The 19,312-nt window shown below is 32.0% G+C and overlaps 1 protein-coding gene across 8 annotated transcripts in view; it reads left to right on the top strand.

The window, feature by feature from the left end:
• The first annotated feature begins 597 nt into the window (after positions 1-597).
• Positions 598-19,312, top strand: part of LOC139517603 (ATP-dependent RNA helicase DDX3X-like) — a 43,038-nt gene continuing 24,323 nt past the window's right edge. Inside the window, exons 1-10 of one of the 8 annotated variants that reach the window (XM_071308830.1) lie at positions 598-743; positions 1,385-1,436; positions 3,964-4,026; positions 6,450-6,560; positions 7,834-7,938; positions 8,488-8,544; positions 10,547-10,745; positions 11,017-11,388; positions 17,019-17,118; positions 18,053-18,188. In XM_071308830.1, the coding sequence (XP_071164931.1) occupies positions 699-743; positions 1,385-1,436; positions 3,964-4,026; positions 6,450-6,560; positions 7,834-7,938; positions 8,488-8,544; positions 10,547-10,745; positions 11,017-11,388; positions 17,019-17,118; positions 18,053-18,188 (1,240 nt within the window). In that variant the 5' untranslated portion in view covers positions 598-698. The remainder of the gene's footprint in view (positions 744-1,384; positions 1,437-3,963; positions 4,027-6,449; positions 6,561-7,833; positions 7,939-8,487; positions 8,545-10,546; positions 10,746-11,016; positions 11,389-17,018; positions 17,119-18,052; positions 18,189-19,312) is intronic. The other 7 variants (XM_071308832.1, XM_071308833.1, XM_071308831.1 and 4 more) reach the window with 7 other exon arrangements.

Genomic DNA, 19,312 nt, shown 5'->3' with positions numbered 1-19,312 from the left:
TGAAAAATGCCATGTAATAATCTGATATTATCCATGTGTCACAGACGACACAAATGTGAACAACCAGATTAAATTTTTAAACAATTTTATGAGACCTGTCAATTAATAATGTATCGTGATTTCATTATAGGAACTATCATTTGCTTTTTTTTAAGTCACAGTTTCCTATTACATAATTTGTAGTGTAAAACCATTCAAATGGCCAAGTAGATTCAGATCGAGGAGAAGATTTTTGTAAAAATTAACGACGGACGACGGACGACGGACGCCACGTGGGATCAGATTTTTAAAAGACGAAGAAAACCGGGAAAGATCGAGATATAACGAATAGCCAATCCTCGGATAAATCCGCTGATATGTCCTTTGATCACTAATTTCATACGAGTGTCAATCGGCAATTTCCGACGGGAAATTATTTGTATTATTTTAGATCGTGGGTCCTTCGATAAGGATTGATATCACTTGATCAAAATTTTTAGATAAAAAATAGTACAATTTGAAAATTAAGTTTAGTTTTTGTAAACAAACGATAAGAAAAGAAAAAGAAAATAACACAAAATTAATATTTTGATTAAATTGTGAAATGATTTGTCCCTTACCACGTTTCCGATCCGTGCTGCTGAAACGACCTTGTCCTTTTACCACTAAGCAAGAGGCCGAACATCGTTACAGAACAGAACATCATAAACTTCTATAATATGTCAAATGCTCCCAATCAAAATGGACAGGGTCTAGATCAGCAGGTAAGAGAGTAATAAATTCAATATTTTAAAGGAAAAAAACACCCAAAAAATCTTTTTAATGTGAAGATGAAGCAAAAAAACTCATGTGGCGAGGCGCCGCTTCGTGTTAAAATGGCGGATGCCTGAATTTTTTTTTTTATCATTGCCTTTGTTCATATTCGAACTCATAGCGTTAAAATATAGATTTGACTCATAAGTATGAAATATAACAGAAAAATGGAAACCTATTTTATTTTCCTTGACAGAAGAGGGCAATTTTCAGATCATGAGCGAATCCAGAATTTTGATGGTCAAGTGAGGATGTCTACAAAATATTTCATAACGCCCATTTAAAAACGTTTGTAAGGCTTGAAAATTGTCAATTTTTCGAAGTTAACGTAGGCATGTAATTTCTCAATAAATCAAGATTAGTTAGTGCTATTCATCTCAAAGGTTCCTATAAGATTTGACGTCATTAATACAAAGCAAGCACTAGTCTATGGAAAAGTGATTGTTGTATGACATCTATGCAATAGGGATAAGGTGTATGAGCATGTAGTTACTTGGTGGACACGACTTTTAAAATTTTTAAAAGTTCCAACTTACAGGCATTTATTTGTTCATAACTTGTACGAAGATGTTTTGAATGTTTTATTTTGCAGTTTGCTGGTCTAGGCTTAGGAGACAACAGTCGTCCTTACAACAACTACAACAGTAAGTTATATTGACTTGTTCTTTTTTACTAAAAATTTACACCTGTTGTTTTATTTACTTCACTTCTTTTGTGATTTTTGTGTTACCTTTATACAATGTATGTAAATTATTTGCAGTGCTGAATGAAGGTTACTTTGTTAAGTATGTACTTTTCTATAATTAGTATAAATATATATTGATTTAGGAGAGGTGCTAGACAACTTGGACTGTCTACACGAATGACTAAGACTTGAATTTCAACCCAAACTGTCTTTAATGTTAAAGTTACATATAACAAATTATTTTTGTTGCAGCATTTATTAGATTTCATCATTTAAAGAGGGGAAATTCTATTTTATACATTGTCTTAGCTGTCATTTAGACGGTCCCAGTTGACTTATATATGATAAAAGTTGATTCATTAATGAACTTTAGGTATAATACAACAAAAAAATGTGATGATTAAAATAAAAAAAAAGCAAGATAATACAAATGAATAAATCAATCAAATTCACATGATTTCAATTGTCATTATTTACTGTGAGGGTTGACTTTATAAAAGGTTTTAGTTATTATTAGTCTGTCTGATTTGTCACAGGCCAAGTTGTCCTATTATATATTCTTTTGAAAGAAGGTTCAAATGTTTTATTGGTTTTTCATGAGACATCCTACATTTATTATCCTTTTCTGATTAGAAATTTAAAGAAAAATAACTTGATCTTTTTAAATTTTAGCTAGAAACAAAGACACACTGACAGCTTCTCAAGATTTATTCATTTCTATTTGAAATAAAGTACATGAAATTCCTTGTTAATTTTTATTTGTCTCGCATGTAAACAAAGTCTTAGGATTCTTCTAAGATCCTATTCCTATTACAGTGGCAGCTGAAAAAGGGGTTTAAATTTTAAATTTTCTTCTAAGTAATGAGAGGTCCAGGACCATTTGAAATTTTAAGTGAAGGGTACTCTGTATTAGAGTATAATCAGTAAATAAGACATCAATTTAGGTGAACAAAATCAATTTTTACAACAGAGAATCCACCAAATAAAAACAGCCATCATTTTTCATATACTTTGTTTCCCCTAAATCGCATAAGTTAAAGTCATATGAAAACTCAAATTAAAATAAAATGATGCATATGTTTTTTATAACCAAGTGGATAGTTTTCATTATAAAATTAATATGACGCTTCTATTAAAATTACGGTGATGGATCTGTCATAAAAATAAACAATTATCTGTCTGATTGTACATGATAAACACATGCTCAATATCCATGCCGCATGCGTCTTTGTTGATTGTTTACTATAAGATGACAATCTGTAAACTACAGCTTCAAAAAACAACAATTAAGTAGCTTCCATTTTTTCACTTCATAACAGACAGAGAGAGAGAGAGAGAGAAAAAATTACGATTTTACGATATATTTGCGTACAAAATGATAAAATAATACACTGAAGACTAAGTTTATGATATATACATACATTGGTTCAAGAATTGGGTACACATCATTTTTCACCAGTCACTCGTTTCAAATAACTTTAAGCTGATGAGATCTTTGCATGCAGGGCTTCAGAATTTTTTTTAAAAGCACTTACCCATCGGCAAGTTATCATAAAATTTTTATTTCCCACATCAGTTTTCACTTTTCCATTCTATATTTTTATTTAGTGTGAAAAAAGGCTTGATAAATGAACAATGAAAAAACATAAACAACTTTATTTGTGAACACCCAACAGGTTTGATTTGCAGTAGTCTAATCATTTCCGTTTCATTGATGAATCAGCAAAGATAAAAAAAATTATGCAAACTCATGGTTTCATGACCTTCATAACTGTTTACTGATAGTAACAAACTACAACTGTATACACAAGGAAACAATTGATAAATTCAGTAAACCAGTTTCTTTACTAGAATATGTCCAATTACTGACTTAGTCAAAGAAGAATACAATGCACTGGAATATACCACTTAAAGACAAGTTTATAATACTTTACAGACAGGAAACTGGTACCTGGGTTTTTACTTAGGGCTATTCCAGAAAAAAATGTATGGGGGGTTGGAAGGCACATTATATTAATAATACATGGGTGATGGGTATCAGAGCAACTTTTCACACTATAATGCACTGTAATTCTCAATTACAATTGTCTAGGTGGTGGGTGCTGTCAAAAACTGACTCCCCCCCCCCCCCCCCCCCCACCCCCATACATTTTTTTCTGGAATAGCCCTTATCCAAATTTTTTTTTTCTTTCCCCAGGAAACGGGAAATGGGAATTCTGAAGCTCTGGCATGTCCTCTCTTATATCTAAATACAGCAAACATATATTTAATCTTTCAATGTGTTTAGCAGCAGGATTGTATAAAAACATTAGAATGATATATTGTTTTTAGATGAAAAAATGCTTGAAGAATGAGGTATTCAGATTTTATGAGAGCAATATAATTTGTAATCATCATATTGTTCCATCAAATTTAGAATACAATATTCTTAAATGAAAGGGAAAAAAATGAAAAAGTAAGTCAAGATTAATACATTTGTTTTGTAGATGCACCGAAATATTGGCCTAACCAAGCTAACAGATTTCAGGGACCACCTCCCAACTACAAAGGTGGGATCATTATCAAATGTTCAAGCTTTAAACATAGCATGCACATTTATAATTCTTATTTCAATGGATTTTCCTACGGTTTATTTGCAAGGGCCAAAAAGGCCCCTTAATTGTTTCTAAAAGGGCCTTATTTGGCCCACAAAGACCTTAGGAAAATCTTGTATTGTATTTTCTTCCCATCTCTTAGTCATTCCTGAATGGAAAATGAATGAATACATGAATATCACAGTGTATGTTGTATTTAAATGTTGCTTCACACAAACAGTCCTGTTGTGTACTTCAAATTTGAAGAACCAATTTGGAAACTTTGTCAGTGTTTTTTGAGTGAGGCTTTAGTATAGTGCTTTCAGCAATTATTGTTACTTTAGAAATAAATGCATGTAGTTATTTTTCTGAATGGAAATTAATATAAAAAAAAATGTGTAACAAAACAACACATCTGACATTAAAAAAAATCCATGATTTAGTATTTATACATACATGTCCAGTACTGTTAATACTTCCTTTGATTAAATTTTTCATGATTTATCACTAAATCTAAGATCTGTAAGTGAAATAAACCATGATAAGTTTGTTCTCTTATACCAATTTCTACAAAACACAAGGATATAGATATACTGGTCTTCATCCAACTGACTGTAAAACCTTTGCCAAATTTTGCTGTGAGGGATATGAAAATTCACTGCCACATCCTGTAAAAATGGGGTTAAATCTGATTCCTCTTTTAGAGAGAGTGTTGCATCCTCTGTATGTGAAGGAACTACTATGGTGAAAATCTTTTAGTGGTCTGTTGAAGGCAAAATTACTGTCTTTATCCAAGTTGCAACGTACCATTATTTTCCAAATGTAGTCAACTTCCCTAACTATCTTCCCCGCTGTTCCCCGTACAGAATCTACCAAAGTATTAAATGTCAATAATTTGTCATCCTTTAAATGCATCAAATACTGCAACTGGACATTAAGCTAGCAACATTCACTCAATTTTTTCAAAAATTGCCACAGTGGATAAATGTCTGACACAATAATTAACAAAACACGTACTTTAAGCAAGTTATCAATATTTTTATTAATTTAACAATTTATCAGATTTCATACATTTTGTAGTTCTATACATTTTGTTATCTACATATATTGCTCATTAAAAATCATGCTTGTTGGTTTAAAAAAATAACTCTTAAATTATCACACCAATAGACATGATAGATGTTTTAAAAGGCCAATTGTGCATAATGTTGCGCTTGGGTAAATAAAATTAAAAATTAACTTTTGATTGAAAAACAAAAATAAAACAGTTACATTGTATTTTTGGTTTTAAAAGCCGAACTTAAAAAGAAAAATCGGTGTTCTCAACATTGGCAGATAACTGCACTGTCTTACCATATTTTGGAATGCTTAACAATAGAAGTCATTTACCTTTTTACAAAAATACAGCATTAGAAAAACAACCAGACTACAGAGGGTGCCATATTTTAGGTTTTAACCCTAGATTTCATAAAACTGGCCTTAGACTTAACAAATGTATCTTAACTTGGAAATCTCATCAATCTTTGACACATTGTTTTAATCCTTTTGAAATTGTGGCATGTCTTTGACTTAAACATGTGTTGCCTGAAACTTCAGCAGCATTTTTTTTTTAGTTATTGATTTTCAAAATATGCCACTACAATTGGAATTATTTGAGATTTGTGTAATGGACATCCAAGTTCTCCTTATAGTCATCATTTTGACATCTTGACTTGTCTTGAGAAAAAGTTATAATGTGAAATAAATAAATAGATAGATTTAACACCTCCTAGTCTTCTGTTTAACGGATGGAAAATGATTAAACATGTATTTTGGTAACTCATAAGCCTGATTGGTTAAATGATAATTTGAGTTGTTTTTCTTTAAAAATCATTTAAAATTTCAAAATGTACAATTATTTGCACTAGCCCACAAATTTAGCTCAAATGTTGAAAGTATAATTTTGTGAGCTTTTATCATCAATTGGCAGTTTATAGTCATCAGTTGATACTCAAAGTAATTTATTTCAAGCATCTTTGCTGAAACTACTTCATCAGCTGAGAATAAGCTTGAACTTGTCCTTTTCCATAAGGCTTTCGAAAGATACAAATGCTAACTTTACTAGAAATGACATTTTCACAGAGATGGTTACAAGGTATATAGTATAACCTGTTATTAATGTTTCCATATGAGTAAGAGTTGAAATGAAGTTGCCTAATATTTCGATTCCTCTTAAACAGTCTGCATGCATATGTTACCAGTTTTACTTGAAGGAGTTGAAAATACTCAGTAAAAATTAATGAAGACCTTCAATTTCTTGGATATTGGTAGAAATTACTGTGCACCTATAACATTAACAATATAAATATTTATCTTGGTGGCGTGTGTTCAATGACTTACGTCCAAACTGTTCTTTGCAGAACAAGGACAAGATTTAAATGACTCTGGGTCCCGTTATGTCCCGCCCCATGTGAGAAATGCTGGACAAGGGCCACCACCCAATGTCCCACCCCCGCAGAATGACCAAAAAGGTTTGTATTTTAATAGGCCTAAATAAGTTTACAGCACTGTCTGTTATATTTCCTAGAGTACAAAAAAGAGACAACAACTTCAAAGAAAACCAAGTACATTTAGTAAACTGAAAAGAAGGTTGTCTTAGTACAATTGAAAAATAATCATCATGCACAGTTGTTCCATATCTCATTGTGTAATTTCAATCTGTTACCATTGAAAGACAGCAACAACCAAAAAAGACATTATTTTGAACCCCCATAAAAATGCACCAGAAACTAGACACTTGATCTAAAACATTGAAGTTGTAGACCTTCCTTTGCTAATATCACTATCAGATTCACATTTACCGGTAATGTTCATAACGCCTCTGGTGTCTGCACTGAAAAAGATCTTTGGTAATGTCAGATTTACTTTTTATACACAACTACCTTTAGGATGATTTCATTTTAGAAAAAAAGGGTTCACTGAATACTGTAAACATACTTTTATTCATAGGGTACAAACTTTCATGGTATTTGGTTTTTGTGGATGGCCATGAATTTAAGTGACCAACAAAAACTGTTGTACAAATCATTACATGAAAAGATTCCCATGTAGGTTTGACTACATGGATACCGTCATATTATCTAGAGAGTACATCGCATATTAGTAAATTCATGGAATTTTTATATACAACTTCAGACCAGCTGCTTCAGACAGGATTTTACCCACATGCTATTCCAAAAAAACCCGACAAAAGTCACTAAACTGTACGGCTAGAGACCTTTTAATTCTCTTGATATATAAGTTTTGATTGATGAAAGATGGACCAATTATATATAATTAGGCGAACATGATTTTGCAATGTCCTGCAAATTATTATTAAACAACCTTTACGTATGGTTTATTTTCAGGAATCTTCAGTCATGATGGCTTCAAATACTTCTCTGAAATTAAAATCCATCAATTTAAAACCCACCAACATGTAAATTTTGCTCAAACCATGATTCCTACCAACTGATAAAAGTACTTTCACAATAGTATACTGCACAAAAATGATCATTTTATATCAACAATACAGACGTAATGTACAAACATTATAACAACTGTGTCATTTTCTCTTCCATGAGCAATATTAAAATCATTATAGAAAATCAGACTAAATGATTATTTATTTTCTGTAAGACTGTTGCTAATAGAACCTTTGTCAATAGAACTTCAGATTAAAGTCATTGCACTATGTGTTTACTTGTGTATTTCTATATAAAGATTTTAAGCTAAAAGTTCTGATTGTATATGATGTATTTACAGAGGGTGGAAACCGAGGTGCTTATCAGCCACCAAACTACAACCGAGGAGGCGGTGGTGGAGGATATGCTATGAATGGAGGACCTCCACAGAGCTATAGTCAACCAAGTAAGATAATTTACCAAATATTTGGTCAGTCAACCCGGTCCTTGAATAATTTTCTTGGACACCAAAAAATGTCTAATCAACCAATTAAAGTCTGATAGATTAGATCAATGACTTACCTGTCTGGTCCTTCATTTTGAAAACTTTTTAGGTAATTGTTGCATCAAAGTCGTCATAATACATTATCAAACTAAATGATTATGTATTAGAAATCAATTCTTTTTTGACACAATCTGGATACAAGTATTTGTGAACTCGGTGAACTTTGTGTCATTGCAAATCTTTTTTCTTGTCGGGTTGATTTACATCAGTGACAGTGATGGACCAAAATTCTGTTATATGTTTAAAACATGCAGTGAAAGTTGTGTATTTTTAGAACTACTTATTAAATATACAGGTAAGAAAAGAAAGAAAAAACTGAACCTGTCTAATTTAGGATGGGTTTCTAAGGAGTTGGAACTATGTCCTTTTAAAGAAAATTGGCAGTAAATTTTGCTGATAAACATTACTGAAATTTTGATTATTAACTAGAACACAAAAAAATTTTAATAGATGGACTTGAACAAAAGGACAGTTTAACAACAAAAAATGGAATGGAACTAGAAACAGGTAGATATTGAATCAATATGTTTACATTCCAATTTTCATATTAAATATAAAAAAAGACCTTATGACATCATGTCACCTTATGACATCATGTCATGAAGTTCAGTTTTGGAAGTTAACAAAAAATGTTTGTAATCGTAAGTAATTTCCAGGAATCTGGTATTGGAAGCAAAATTAACTTAAGTCTCTGAATATATAATCTTCATTGAAAACAAAAGAGCACTAGGCCACAATTAAAAATATTTTGGTTTGCCCAAACCCTACCCAAAGGTGGAGACAGTGGGTAGGTAGGTAGGCATTTTCTTTTCTTTTTTTCAAAAAGAGAAATTGAAGTATCGGGTGCCTATATGATTAAAAAAAAACTTCTTCAAATCAGGACAATAAAAGAATTTGAGTAGGCAGCTTTATTCTGGGTAGGTAGCGTTTGGGCAAACAAACCTATTCTTTTTTATGGCCCTACTGATGTGTTTAGTTCTCTGTTAGCTATTTTGATTCATATTTTGTATTGAATTCCCCATTGTTTTCATTTTGTGTATTGCCATTGGTTATTTTATAAATCACAAGAAGTGCTCAAAACAAGAATATGAAGGATATGACCCTACAAAATATAATTAATTTTTTTTTTGATTGCTTACTATATAAAATTGCTCAACAGTATAAGATTTGAAAGACCCATACCACTTCATCTAAATATTAAATACAAGGGTGGTTATCATGATATTGATTGACATAGCTAACCCTTTATTAAGTGGTTTAAAATAATAGTTTTCCTTTAAGATGTGAAATATTTAAGTGACAGCTGGGGCAAATTCAACTGTTAGGAGTTTAATTGATCATGAATTAGTTGTTTAGGGTTTCTTGATTTCTTCAATCATCCCAATAAAGAATATGAAATGTATAAACACAAAAATTGAAGGACAGAACTGCCATAGAAACCCAACCTGTCCCAATGTTTCTTCAATTTCTAAATGATTAGATATTGTGCATGGGATGAGTTACACACTTTTAATTTATTGACTTTTTAACAAAAATGCACTTATTTATAGACAGGTCAACTTATGCTCAAGTTTTTATGGTCTTTAAGGTTCCATGACCCTTTGTCATTAAATATGAAAATTAAAAAGTGGGATGGTGGATTATATTTAAATGATTAGCAAAATGTTCATCTTGATTTTGAAAATTGGTTATTGAACAGACTTGTAATATTCTTATGTTGTCAATTTTCATTAGGGAGAGATCAAATTTCAGTTATTTGCATGGTGAGGGTTGTAAGATTTTAAATAGAAAACTAATGTGGTCTGAAAAATTGCCTTTCGATTAAACAGAAAAAGATTTTCAATGCGAAAGTTAATTTTTGATTACAGGGAAATTATTCAGAAGTTAAGATCAAAACAATACAAGCTACTTTTGATTAGTGAGTTTTCCGAACTGAATAATATAAGTTATATGGTTCGCTACTGACCCTCTACGGATCCATAGAGGGTTAGTAAAATTCATAGGGGGTGAGGCCGGAGGCCGAATCCTCTGGATTTTATTCACCCTCTATGGTTTGTAGGGGGTCAGTAGTTAACCGTATAACGAATTTATCGCACGCTGGACTTTTTCTGCTGCGTTATGTTGAAAAATAAACAATGAAACACAACAACATTAATAGATGACGTCACCATTAACGCGTCATGAACCCCCTATGAAATTTACTAACCCCCTACGGTCTCATAGGGGGTTACCACGTGACGTCTTTAAACCAATCACAACGTGATAATTTACCCGCGGTGCGATAACTTGCCATATTGTTCCCTCTGAAAAACAGCATATTTTGATTTTTAAATAACAAATATGAAAAATTGCCTTAGGATACCCACTTAAGTAATTCCTAGTATTTTATACCAAAAGACCTTAAAATATTGTACAATTAGTAGATTAACCATCAAGGTTTCCTTGATTATCATAAGAAAGAGAACCCTTAATTTATGATAAGCAATGACAAAATATTTAATGTTTATAGACATGGGAAATGATCGTGGTGGATATAGTTCTTACAATCGTGGAGGAAGAGGTGGTTACTCAGCAGGATACCAGGGTAACCAAGGTGGAGCATACCAAGGAGGTCAAGGAGGTTATAACCAAGGTGGTTTCCAAGGAAACCAGGCAGGATACACCAACTATAACAATCGTGGAGGAGGTTATCAGGGCAACCAAGGAGGGTTGGTATTTTGTTGTCTCTCTAAATTATAAAAATCAGTGCTCAAACATCTTCTTCAAACTATTCCCTGTTGCTTTAGTTAAAATGCTTGTAATATTGTAACATTGGTTTAGAGAAGAACCAGGTTTTTTTATTTGCTCAGAAGCTTTTTAACCTTCAAGCAAATATTACAAGACTCTTCATGTAACTAGCGACTTAACAGATATAACTAAAAGAAAAAAAAATATTAGAAATTATCCCACTGAAAACAAAATTTGTAATCTTTGTTTCAGATATGGCCGTGGAGGTGGTGGTGATAGAATGAACAGACAGGGCAGTGCACCACCTTTCTCTGGAGGATATGCAGGAGGCAGCTCCAGATGGGATGCTCTCAAAGATGACTCTCGCCAACCATACAGTGATAACCGTGGTGGCTACAACACTAGCTTTGATGGTGGCCGTGGTGGAGCAAATGGAGCTGGTGGATACCAGAACTACAATCGACGTGATATGGGTAGAGGAGGCGGTCAGGCCCGTGACAGTGGCTTGCAGATAAATAATCGTTGGGACAATAGAACTGAATATAACAGTCCTGAAGGAGGTTACCCTGAGGCCACAAAGGACAACTGGACTGTTCCTCTTCCTAGAAATGACAGACTCGAAAAGTATATAGAAATTCATTAATACCTAAAATCAATTAAAATATCCTGCTTTAGTTTTCAGTTTAAGGGTAGATATATTACTGGTTTTCAGAATAAATTTTTTTTTAGTCCCATGAAATATGATCAGGTGTAGAAAACTACAAAAAAGTTCCATTTCAAAATCAATCGACCATACCCATATGCAAATTAGATTGTTAGATATTTGATCTTCTGATAAGGGTTAAAATTGTTGTGATGGGTAGATGAAATCTGTGAACTTCAAAATTAAGGATAAATAGAATTTTATTCATTTTTAGTTCCCTACTGACAAAGTTGAAAGGGCCTTTAGGTTTGCAATCCGTCAGTTGGTCACTAAGGTCTGACATGAAATCTTAGATTTAGTCTTGATTTTAAACAGCACCATAGTTGCAATAGGTTCGATTATCTGCATCTCCTGTATTTTCATAAATGGGTGTTAAACTGTCTGTCCAACTGTCAGTCCGGTAAATCAATTTTCCACACTTTTTTATGCCCTGCCGTAGGGGAGGGGGCAGTAAGTTTTACCCTTGTCCGTCTGTACGTCCGTCCCAAAGTTGGTTTCCGTTCTCTAATTTTAGTTTGCCTCAACCAAATGTTGTGAAACTTATACACAATGCTTATAACCACAACCACAGATCAAGTTTGAATTTTGGTGGCGTCACTTTAACCAATCTAGAGTTATGCCCCTTTACAAATGGAAAAAATTGCTGAATTTTTCTTTTCTGTTCTCTAACTTTAGTTTGCCTCAACCAAATGCTATGAAACTTATACACAATGCTTTTACCACAAAATACAGATCAAGTGTGAAAGGAGTAAGTTCGGTAAGGACCATATTTGGCCCCAATTATAAAGTTCATAGTTACAAGACAATAAATGCTTTAAGTTGCCTTAAAGACATATGAGAAAGTTAAACAGAACTGTTTTTGTCAAAGTTTAATTCTAACACGTTGATTTTTACATCCCAAAAAGGTCAAGATAAGGGACTTTTGTGAAATTTGACAAAATCAGCTTGATTTCAACCAAATAAAGGACCAGGAAACATAGAGCGCAGGCGTCGACAAGCTTAATATTCAAATAAGACATGTGAGATGTCTTCACAAACATTATTTTAAAAGATCTTTGTTGTCGACGTATGCGCTCTATGTTTCCTGTCCAATAATCTATGGAAATTAACCCATTTTTATTGATTTTTTCGTGAAAAATCAATATGAGTACAACTTGTGACGTCATAATGAAACGCAAAAACGTGAAATTTTCAATAAAATGGCTTATATCCTATCTAGTCAATGTATTAGCTATAATTTATCGTGATATTGGGAAATAAATCCGAATTTGAAATTTACACTAAAAAAGGGGGCCATTTTATGACCTTATCGAAAATACTCCTTTGGTGATGTCACTTTAACCGTTCTAGAGTAATGCCCCTTTACAAATGGAAAAATTGCTGAATTTTTTGTTACCGTTCTCTAACCGAAGTTAGGCTCAACCAATTGCTATGAAACTTGTACACAATGCTTATTACCACACAATACAGATCAAATTTGAAATTGGGTGGCGTCACTTTTACAGTTCTTGAGTTATGCCTCTTTATAAACATAAAAATTGCTGAATTTTTCGATTCCATTCTCTAATTTTAGTTTGCCTCAACCAAATGCTATGAAACTTATACACAATGCTTATTACTACAAAATACAGATCAAGTGTGAAATTTGGTGGTGTCACTTGAAGCGTTCTAGAGTAATGCCCCTTTACAAATGGAAAAATTGCTGAATTTTTTGTTTCCGTTCTCTAACCGAAGTTTGCCTCTACCAAATGCTATGAAACTTGTACACAATGCTTATTACCACACAATACAGATCAAGTTTGAAATTGGGTGGCGTCACTTTTACAGTTCTTGAGTTATGCCTCTTTATAAACATAAAAATTGCTGAATTTTTTTATTCCATTCTCTAATTTTAGTTTGCCTGTACCAAATGTTATGAAACTTTTACACAATGCTTATTACCAATAAATACAGATCAAGTTGGAATTTCGGTGGTGTCACTTTTACTGTTACTAAAGTTGTGTTTCTTTATAACTTTATATGATATGCAAGCGGAGGCATCATCTCTGTCCCATGGACATATTCCCGATTTATTTGTTATTATCTTAGATATCATTATAGTATCTAATAAAAATGTCTAATATCTAATACTATGAATTATGATTTTAACCTTTTAATACATGATTTCCAATGCATCATTAAATACAGGTGGGTGACACAGGCTCTCAAGAGCCTCTAGTTATAAATATTAGATTTTACGTTTCTGAGTTATGGGGTTTTATTCATTAAAAAAAGGGGGATTTTCCAGTTTTCAGACAATAATAACTCAAGAATGTTTTCACCAACTTGCAAGAAATTGTGGTGAATTGTTTATATCTATTGACATGAGGTCCCTCTTGATTTTTTAAATTTTAGATTTTACGTTTCCGAGTTATAGGGTTTTCATAATAAAAAAGGGGGATTTTTCAGTTTTTGGACAAAAACTCGAAAATGCTTTCAGCAGTTCTCATGAAACTTTGGTGAATTGTTAATATCTATTGATGTAAGCTCCCTTTACAATTTTATAAATTTTACATTTTACATTTCTGAGTTATTGGGTTTTATTCATTAAAAAAGGGGGGATTTTCCAGTTTTCAGACAATAACTCAAAAATGCTGTCAGCAATTCTCATGAAACTTTGGTGAATTGTTATACGACTGCAAAAATTTTAATTTTTTGGTCGTATATTGCTATCACGTTGGCGTCGTCGTCGTCGTCGTCGTCCGAATACTTTTAGTTTTCGCACTCTAACTTTAGTAAAAGTGAATAGAAATCAATGAAATTTTAACACAAGGTTTATGACCACAAAAGGAAGGTTGGGTTGATTTTGGGAGTTTTGGTCCCAACATTTTAGGAATTAGGGGCCAAAAAGGGCCCAAATAAGCATTTTCTTGGTTTTCGCACTATAACTTTAGTTTAAGTGAATAGAAATCTATGAAATTTTGACACAAGGTTTATGACCACAAAAGGAAGGTTGGGATTGATTTTGGGAGTTTTGGTTCCAACAGTTTAGGAATTAAGGGCCAAAAAAGGGCCCAAATAAGCATTTTTCTTGGTTTTCGCACAATTACTTTAGTATAAGTAAATAGAAATCAATGAAATTTTAACACAAGGTTTATGACCACTAAAGGAAGGTTGGGATTGATTTTTGGAGTTGAGGTCACAACAGTTTATGAATTAGGGGCCCAAATAAGCATTATTTTTGGTTTTTGCACCATAACTTTAGTATAAGTAAATAGAAATCTATGAAATTTAAACACAAGGTTTATGACCATAAAAGGAAGGTTGGGTTTGATTTTGGGAGTTTTGGTCCCAACAGTTCAGGAAAAAGGGGTCCAGAGGGTCCAAAATTGAACTTTGTGTGATTTCATCAAAAATTGAATAATTGGGGTTCTTTGATATGCCGAATCTAACTATGTATGTACATGTAGATTCTTAATTTTTGGTCCTGTTTTCAAATTGGTCTACATTAAGGTCCAAAGGGTCCAAAATTAAACTTAGTTTGATTTTAACAAAAATTCAATCCTTGGGGTTCTTTGATATGCTGAATTTAAAAATGTACTTAGATTTTTAATTATTGGCCTAGTTTTCAGGTTGGTCCAAATGGGGGTCCAAAATTAAACTTTGTTTGATTTCATCAAAAATTGAATAAATGGGTTCTTTGATATGCCAAATCTAACTGTGTATGTAGATTCTTAATTTTTGGTCCAGTTTTCAAATTGGTCTAAGGGTCCAAAATTAAACTAAGTTTGATTTTAACAAAAATTAAATTCTTGGGCTTATTTGATATGCTTTATCTAAATATGTACTTTGATTTTTGATTATGGGCCCAGTTTTCAAGTTGGTCCAAATCAGGATTCCATATCAAGTATTGTGCAATAGCAAGAAATTTTCAATTGCACAGTATTGCACAATAGCAAGAAATATCTAATTGCACAATATTGTGCAATAGTAATTAATTTTCAATTGGAGTTATCTTTCTTTGTATAGAAAAGTTGTTGATAATATATGTTTGAAATTTGCCAAACATGACTATGATGTCATTTTCTATTTTTATTTGCCAATAACTTTATGTAATTAACTTCATTGGAAATTTGCCAATATAAAATGTTGCTGATGAAGCTTTTTTTCCTTATCTTATCTAAAATGTTTTTAGATAATGTATGTTGGACATTTGCCAGACATGACTATGATGTCATTTTCTATTTTTATTTGCCAATAACTTTATGTAAATAACTTCATTGGAAATTTGCCAATATAAAATGTTGCTGATGAAGTTTTTTTTATTGTTTCATACAATAAACAATGTATATTCACTTTTACTACCAACCAATCTTTACCATTCAGTGATAACAAGCACTTTATTTTACATTTTAATATTTTATGATGTATTTAAAAGAGTAGTTATTGTTGCAAACTCCATTAGAAATTTAAATTGATATCAGTTTTGGAAAAAGGGAAACGGGGATGTGAAAAAAAAGGGGGGGGGGTTTAATTTTTTCTCATTTCAAATTTCATAAATAAAAAAAAAATTTCTTCAAACATTTTTTTGAGAGGATCAATATTCAACAGCATAGTGAATTGCTCAAAGGCAAAAAAAAACTTTTAAGTTCATTAGACCACATTCATTCTGTGTCAGAAACCTATGCTGTGTCGACTATTTAATTTTAGATTTAAAAAGTTTGAAGAAGAAATCTTTAATTGATTTGTAAAATCTTGACATTTGTTTTGTGTAAAAAAAAAACCCGATGTAATGTCAAAAATTTGATCACAATCCAAATTCAGAGCTGTATCACGCTTGAATGTTTTGTCCATACTTGCCCCAACTGTTCAGGGTTCGACCTCTGCGGTCGTATAAAGCTGCGCCCTGTGGAGCACCTGGTTTATATCTATTGATGTAAGCTCCGTTTTGATTTTCATAAATTTCTAATATGACATTGAGAATTAATTGAACTTTATTGATCTTTATTCTTTGAAAATGTGACGGGCGTATCATGCGCTCATGGCGCAGCTGTTTATCTTGTCATGCTTGAAAGATAAGGATTTGATAATTGGTAAAAAGTTTTATCATGACAAGGCACAGACCAAGTACGAATTTTGTTTAGGTCTGATGATTTGTGCGATTTATGGTCCTTGGACTTAGAAAATTCACCTAAATTATCAGTTTTCCACACTTTTTTTGGTCATGCTTGAAGATATTGACTTGATATTTCTTATATAGTTTACACCATGACAAATTATAGACCAAGTTAGCATTTTGTTCCAGTTCAATTACTTTTTAAACGGTAGGGGACTACATGTATGTATTGCCATGCAAAACTCTCAGAATGCTTGTTAAATGTAAAAAAAATTTTTTTTATTTTGTATGGAATTGAAATATTTTCCTAATGGTAATGGTCTGTTTAATTTGAATATAAAAAGAATGAGAAAAAATAAAAACAGTGATACTATATTTCTATACATTATTTGTTTTACAGTGTGGGATATTGTATCTTTATAATGAATTTAAACTAATTTAAAATTTTGATTTCAGTGAACTGTTCGGTGGTAATAATAGTGGCATAAACTTTGACAAGTATGATGATATTCCTGTAGAAGCCACAGGAGAAAATGTACCAAAATGTGTAGATACTGTAAGTCTCATTATTAAATTCAACAAACTTTTTGATGGATCTTGCCTTCTTAGCTCATCTGATTAGAGTCCTTGCAGATATTCAGGCCAATGTAGTATATAATTGTTCATTGGTTGATTAATGATCAGATATAAGTTCCATTCAGATTGACTACCAACTGATAAATTTAAACAATCTTTACCATTCAGTGATAACAAGCACTTTATTTTACATTTTAATATTTTATGATGTATTTAAATGAGTAGTTATTGTTGCAAACTCCATTAGAAATTTGAATTGAGATCAGTTTTGGAAAAAGGGAAAGGGGGATGTGAAAAAAAAATGGGGGGGGGGGGGGGGGGGGGGGTTAAATTTTTCTCATTTCAGATTTTATAAATAAAAAGAAAATTTCTTCAAACATTTTTTTGAGAGGATTAATATTCAACAGCATAGTGAATTGCTCAAAGGCAAAAAAAATATTTTAAGTTCATTAGACCACATTCATTCTGTGTCAAAAACCTATGCTGTGTCAACTATTTAATCACAATCCAAATTTAGAGCTGAATCCAGCTTGAATGTTGTGTCCATACTTGCCCCAACCGTTAGGGGTTCGACCTCTGCGGTCGTATAAAGCTGCACCCTGCGGAGCATTTGATTTTGTGTAGCTTTGAAAGGGTCAATTATTCATGTTAAGCACATGTGCACACATGATCTCCACCTAAGGTCAATCAGATACAAATTAGGTCTAATTGATAAGTAAATATTTTATCATCAATTTATTTTGTAGCTTATTTTGACTTGAATGAAACAAACTGATTACTGAAAAGTATTGGTATTCAGTATTTCATTCTTGTAAATATTAGAAACACACTAGTTCTTTATTCAACTTATTCTGTCTAATTACAGCTGATGCAATTATAAGCAGTCATACGTGAATTATGTTATTTTTTTGCAGTTTGAGGAAACAACTTTGGGAGAAATTATTAGAAATAATATTATACTGACCAAATACAGTAAACCTACACCTGTACAGAAATATTCTATTCCTATTGTACTAAACAAGAGAGATTTAATGGCTTGTGCACAAACAGGTAAGACTTTTAAAAAAGTAACTGCAAAAAAATATTGTTTAAAATAATAATTATAACTTATGTTAGACTGTATTTGTTTGAAAAAAAATCTTCTATATTTGAACTGTTTTAAGATTTTCGCAGAAAAGAACATACCAGGGGGGCAACAAAGAACTATAAATCAAAGAAAGACAAAAGCATTACTGAAAGAGTCAATGAAGAACTATCAGTCAAAGAAAGACAATAGCATTACTGTAAGGGTCAATAAAGAACTATAAGTCAAAGAAAGACAATAGCATTACTAAAAGAGTCAATGAAGAACTATCAGTCAAAGAAAGACAATAGCATTACTAAAAGGGTCAATAAAGAACTACATGTCAAAGAAAGACAATAGCATTACTAAAAGGGTCAATAAAGAACTACATGTCAAAGAAAGACTATAGCATTACTATAAGAATCAATAAAGAACTACATGTCAAAGAAAGACAATAGCATTACTAAAAGGGTCAATAAAGAACTACATGTCAAAGAAAGACAATAGCATTACTAAAAGGGTCAATAAAGAACTACATGTCAAAGAAAGACAATAGCATTACTAAAAGGGTCAATAAAGAACTACATGTCAAAGAAAGACAATAGCATTACTAAAAGGGTCAATAAAGAACTACATGTCAAAGAAAGACAATAGCATTACTAAAAGGGTCAATAAAGAACTACATGTCAAAGAAAGACAATAGCATTACTAAAAGGGTCAATAAAGAACTACATGTCAAAGAAAGACAATAGCATTACTAAAAGGGTCCATGAAGAACTATAAGTCAAAGAAAGACAATAGCATTACTAAAAGGGTCAATAAAGAACTACATGTCAAAGAAAGACAATAGCATTACTAAAAGGGTCAATAAAGAACTACATGTCAAAGAAAGACCATAGCATTACTAAAAGAGTCCATGAAGAACTATAAGTCAAAGAAAGACAATAGCATTACTAAAAGGGTCAATAAAGAACTATCAGTCAAAGAAAGACCATAGCATTACTAAAAGAGTCCATGAAGAACTATAAGTCAAAGAAAGACAATAGCATTACTAAAAGGGTCAATAAAGAACTACATGTCAAAGAAAGACAATAGCATTACTAAAAGGGTC

Source organism: Mytilus edulis, chromosome 3, assembly GCF_963676685.1.
Source record: "Mytilus edulis chromosome 3, xbMytEdul2.2, whole genome shotgun sequence".
In the NCBI taxonomy this organism is placed as follows: domain Eukaryota; kingdom Metazoa; phylum Mollusca; class Bivalvia; order Mytilida; family Mytilidae; genus Mytilus; species Mytilus edulis.
Note: the sequence above shows the minus strand (reverse complement) of the source record. Positions and strands in the feature narration are given on the sequence as shown.